The sequence below is a fragment of the Urtica dioica genome, chromosome 5, assembly GCF_054948205.1.
Source record: "Urtica dioica subsp. dioica isolate 48M chromosome 5, U.dioica_male_clone48M_v1_H2, whole genome shotgun sequence".
NCBI lineage: Eukaryota > Viridiplantae > Streptophyta > Magnoliopsida > Rosales > Urticaceae > Urtica > Urtica dioica.
In genome coordinates this window covers 22,226,590-22,231,944 of record NC_142760.1, presented here as the reverse complement: position 1 = coordinate 22,231,944, position 5,355 = coordinate 22,226,590, and the positions used below count along the sequence as shown (strand labels likewise).

Sequence of the window (5,355 nt, the reverse complement as noted above, 5' to 3'; positions counted from 1 at the left end):
TTTTTTTTTCTCTTGTGTGTTTAATTTATCTCTTTTCCTTTTCCTTCAAAATACTTTCTTCCAGATTATATATCCCAGAATACTTCTTCTCCACAATCTTTTAGCATATACCATTCCAGTTCTTAACCAGAAAAAAAAAAAAAAAAAAAAAAAAAAAAAAAAAAGAGTACAAAAATTTTTTTCTTCAGAAGTTATTGTATTTTTGGCATCCTGGTGTGATTCTGAGCGTTTTGAGCTCCCTCTCACGAAAGTGATTTTTTTTTTTTTTTTACCATTTTCTACGGATTTTACTGTTCACCGTCGAAAATTTTACCTTTTTCCAGCTTTTTCCTTCAGCCACCACCACCTTGATCGTTTTTCTGTTTGGGTTTTAAAATTTTAAGAGGACTTACGAGCGGAAAAAGGCAGAGTGTTACATTATAGCAAAAGCCATATTTGAGTGTCCAAACACGAGTGAATTTCCAAATTACGAGCGAAACACGTAAGGGAGTGATTTTGTGAGGACCATTAATCTTATATATCGTATATATATACTACTGTTCATTTACGCAGATTCATGACAACTCCTCGACGAGATAGTGCTTCATCCTCACAACCACCTTTGACGATGGACGACCTTGTCCACACCATGCACCGGTTCCTCGATCCGATTCTTGCCCGCTTAGACAACATCGAACAACATCAAACTGCCGAATTTGTGCACACCGAGCAACGGCAAGCACCTGACTTCGAGAACCTGTTCTACCACCAAGGAGACCAAAGACGTGGTTTTCCATCACGCCGCGGACAAACACGCGGACGAGGCCTTCCACCAGCGCATCGCGGAACTTGGACGAACGACGACGACGAACAAGTTGTTTCCGATGTTTTGGATTTTGATCACTCTCGAGGACGAGCTCATGCACACCACCGTCACCATGATGATGATTTCCGCGGCATCAAAATGCGTGTTCCTTCCTTCGACGGCAAGAACGACCCCGACGCTTACTTTGATTGGGAGCGGAAGATTGAACTCATTTTCGATTGTCACCAATATTCGGATTTGAGGAAGGTGAAGCTCGCCGCCACGGAATTCAGTGACTATGCCTTGATATGGTGGGAGCAGATTTCCACTAGTAGACGACGTGCCGGCGAACAGCCCATTGCCACATGGGACGAGATGAAAACAGTCATGCGCAAGCGGTTCATTCCGACCCATTATTACCGCGACATGTTCAACCGCCTTCAGCGTCTTCGACAAGGTTCACGCTCCGTTGAAGAGTACTTTCAAGACCTGGAAATGACTCTCATGCGCACCGGAGTTGACGAAGAACGGGAGGCAACCATGGCCCGTTTCTTGTCCGGTCTCAACCGAGATATCGCACGCCAAGTCGAAATCAAACAGTTTATCGACATGGAGGATTTGGTGCATATGGCAATAGTGGTCGAGAAACAGCTCAAAACAGACTCCTCAAGATACAACCGCTTCCCCGACAAAACACCATGGCAATCCACCTTCCCCAACACCGGCGAAAACAAATACTCTCCTCCGAAGCCACAATCGGCCTTACCAACCGTCCCTCACCAACGACCACCTCCCGACCCCGTGAACAAAGGCAAGCTTCCCGCTTCGACCCCTCAACGTAACCGCGACCTCACCTGCTTCAAGTGTCGAGGTAAAGGCCATATTGCTTCCGAATGTCCAAACAAGCGCTCCATGATTCTCCTACCCGACGGTGATGTAATCACGGACGATGAGGCAGCAACCCAAACCGGTGTTGATTATGGCGAACCGACCTACGACGACTATGAGGTTGAAGTTGAAGATGAACAACTCACCTTGGTCACCCGGCGAGTGCTTAGTGTTTCCGCCAAAGACGATGATGAGCACGCGCAGCGAGAATCCATCTTCCACACTCGCTGCCATATCCATGACAAAGTGTGCAGCCTCATTATTGATAGCGGCAGCTGCACCAACGTCGCAAGCACCATCCTTGTCCACAAGCTGTCCTTGCCAACCTCCAAGCATCCTCACCCGTACAAGCTCCATTGGTTGAACGATAGTGGCGAAGTACGCGTCACCGACCAGGTCCTTGTCCCTTTCAAAATTGGCAAATACGAGGACGAAGTTTTATGCGACGTTGCACCAATGGAAGTGTGTCACCTCCTCCTTGGCCGCCCTTGGCAATTCGACCGACGTACTGTTCATGATGGTCTTTCCAACAAATACAAATTCCTGCACAAAAACCATCAGATTGTCCTTTCCCCACTTTCTCCATCCCAAGTCCTCAAAGATCAAGCTCACCTCCACCAAAATGCCAACCACATTAAACACATTAGCCATTCTCCCAAACAGACCACGAGTACCAAAGAAAAAGCCAATCAAACTCTGGTCAAAACCCATGAGAGAAAACAAAATTTTTTAGTGAGTGCAAGCAAGGTTAAAAAGGCAATTTTTAATGAAAAACCGATTCTGATGTTCTTGCACAAAGGACATCTTTTACACGCTGACCAACTTGACAAAAATTTGCCTAGTCTTGTTGTGGAATTGTTACAGGATTTTGCGGACGTTTTTCCCGATGATGTTCCATCCGGTTTGCCACCAATCCGCGGCATCGAACATCAAATTGACTTAGTCCCCGGCGCTGCCCTTCCAAATCGTCCAGCGTACCGTGTTAATCCAACCGAGACAAAGGAGCTCCAGCGACAAATTGATGACCTCATGGCCAAAGGATACATCCGCGAGAGCTTGAGTCCATGCGCGGTACCCGTTCTCCTCGTCCCAAAAAAAGATGGCAGCTGGCGCATGTGTGTAGATTGTCGCGCCATCAACTTCATCACGGTAAAGTATCGATTTCCTATTCCTAGGTTAGATGATATGCTTGATGAATTGCATGGTGCGTGTGTTTTCGAAATTGTGTATGGTTTCAATCCTATTACGCCTTTGGATTTGTTTCCTTTGCCTAGTTCTCAACAGGTTAATCTCGATGGCGCACGGAAGGCTGATTTTGTACAATCTCTCCACGAAAAAGTTCGGGCCAACATTGAGCGACGCAACGATCAATATGCAAAGCAAGCAAACAAAGGGCGCACAAAAGTTTTGTTTCAGCCCGGAGATTGGGTTTGGATTCATATGCGCAAGGAACGTTTTCCAGAACAACGCAAGTCCAAGTTACTCCCTCGCGGCGACGGTCCATTCCAAGTGGTGTCGAAAATCAACGACAATGCATACAAACTTGATCTCCAAGGTAAGTATAATGTAAGTGCTACTTTTAATGTTGCTGATTTGTCTCCTTTTCATGCAGATTTGGATTTGAGGGCAAATCCTTTCCAACCCGGGGGCAATGATGAGGACATCACCACGAACATGCATTCGCATTCAAACAAGGATACACCGGAGGGCCCAATGACGCGAGCCAGAACCAAGAGATTCAAAGAGTAAGTGACCAGCCTACTTCACAAGTTTGGAGCCCAAAATATTGCCATAGAAGAGCCCAGAATCGTCAACATGATCTCAGCCCAAACTCAAGGCAATAATCCGAAATAGAGTCAAGCCCAAAGGGATAAACGAATTTTATGTGTGTGTGAGACTGTTGGTTTTCTTGTAACCGTTTGTGAGTTTATGGTCTGAGAGTTATTTCCTTTTTGTGTTAAATTCGAGATTTATGGCGTCTCTTTGGTTTTTGTAACCATAATCTCGAATTGAGTATTTGTAGTAATTGTGTGGAAGTAGAAGGCAGACCATCTTTGATTATCAAACATTTGTGTGAGGATTAGTTCTCTGAAATTTTAAGCCCTAAACGAAGAACTTATCAAGGCAATCCCTTGTGGCGTTCTTGATTATCCAATCTTATCAATAGTTCGCACCATAAACTATTGTGGCGATTTTCATTCCATACAACCTCTACGACCCTTATCTGAATTCAACACAAACCATAAATCCACAAACAACATCCGAAATTGCATATTCAAGGCCAAGCTGATCAGGTATTTTGACTCTCGAGACGACTCCACGTTCATTCCGCTTTGATCCGAGGCTCCTTTCATTCTCTCGAAGGGATTCTCTATCAGGAAGGCTAAGGCCCGCGTTTCCTCCCGCGCGGTGGATGAAAGTGTCCTCGCCACAGGTGGTACGTGACGGCTCGATGAATCGCCCGAGTGCTCGGCGTCTGGAGCATTGCTCGGGCAGGGGGTGACCCCCTCACGGCCGCCCACTCGAGCCGGGCAGCTCCCCTCGACCCCGGCAGGGTTGCCCAAGTGCGCGACCGGCTACCGGCCGGCCGCGCTCCCTCCTGTGTGCGCGTCCAGCCCAAGGACCAAGCCCATCTATTGGCTGGGTGGCTCCTCCACACGCGGGCCCGGCCCAGGCGGCCCCCGGCCTTCGGCGCTCGCATCCGGCCCGACATCTCGGCCCAGCTCTCGGCCAGCTGGGTCTCCGGCCCGTGAGCCCTGCCCGGGCGTCCTAGCGCTCACCCCAAGCGTGTCCGGCCCAACGGCCCGACCCAGCTCCCGGCCGGCTGGACCTCCTCGTGCGCACCCGGCCCAGCGGCCCCGCCCGGCCCCTGGCCAGTTGGGCCTTCCTCGCGCGCGCCAGCCCAGCCCGGTTCCTGGCCGGCTGTGTCCTCCCCACACAGGCCCGCCCCAATGGGGCCTAGGGTTTGCCCAAGGGCTGGGCAGGTGGCCGCCCCCTGGCCGGCGCCACCTGGCCGGGCCACCTCCTGCCCGGCGTCGGCCCCTCCCTGGGCGTTGTCGCCCGGCGCCGGCGATCCTCCAGCGGCGTGCGTCATCGCCGGCGCGGCCAGGCCCGGGGGGCCCTCCTCTTGGGCACAATCTGCAGACCGCCCGACGGTCTCACCTAGGCAGGCGAGGACCTCCCCCGCATCGGGACCGGCACAAAAGGCGCCGGCACTGGCCGGCGCACCCCTCTCGGCGCCGGCGTCACCAAGCGCGACCGCCCCGGGACCGCTCGCTCCGCCCGAGCAGTCTTCCTCGCCGGCGCGCCTGGTGGGCGTCCAGTCGGCGCCGCCCAGTCGAGTGGGGGCTTCCTCGGGGCTGGGGTCGACCCAGATCGCGCCGCCCCCGGACGAGGCATCCTCCCCGGCGTCGTCCTCCTCTGGCGCGTCTCCTCCAGCGTCGGCCGCTCCAGGCACGGCTGCCTCCGGCACCCGCACGCCACCCAGGCCACTAGTGGGCAGCGGGGCGTCATTCCCCGGCCTGGGTGGGTCCTCCCCGACGTCTCCAGCGCCGCCCCGAGCCCAAGCGCCTCCACTGTCCCCGGCGCCCCCGTGCCGGCGCTGGCCGTCTCCGGCGCGCGCCCCCTCTCCCTCGTCAGCCAGCCACGCTTCAACCAAAGCAAGGTCTTCCCCGGCCATCGCA

At 52.6% G+C, this 5,355-nt stretch overlaps 1 protein-coding gene across 1 annotated transcript; it reads left to right on the top strand.

Annotated features, from left to right (window-relative positions):
• The first annotated feature begins 607 nt into the window (after positions 1 to 607).
• LOC149397616 (uncharacterized) lies at positions 608 to 3,421 on the top strand. The gene is made up of 2 exons (XM_089614292.1): positions 608 to 3,227; positions 3,285 to 3,421. Exons 1-2 carry the CDS (start codon positions 608 to 610, stop codon positions 3,419 to 3,421), a joined length of 2,757 nt encoding a protein of 918 aa, XP_089470418.1.
• The last annotated feature ends 1,934 nt before the right edge of the window (positions 3,422 to 5,355 follow it).

Bases quoted from the DNA above. Each gene is read 5' to 3' on its own strand.
- LOC149397616 (XM_089614292.1), top strand. From the start codon at position 608: ATGGACGACCTTGTCCACACCATGCACCGGTTCCTCGATCCGATTCTT. The intron at 3,228-3,284 runs GTAAGTATAATG...CTTTTCATGCAG, and splicing joins ATACAAACTTGATCTCCAAG to ATTTGGATTTGAGGGCAAAT.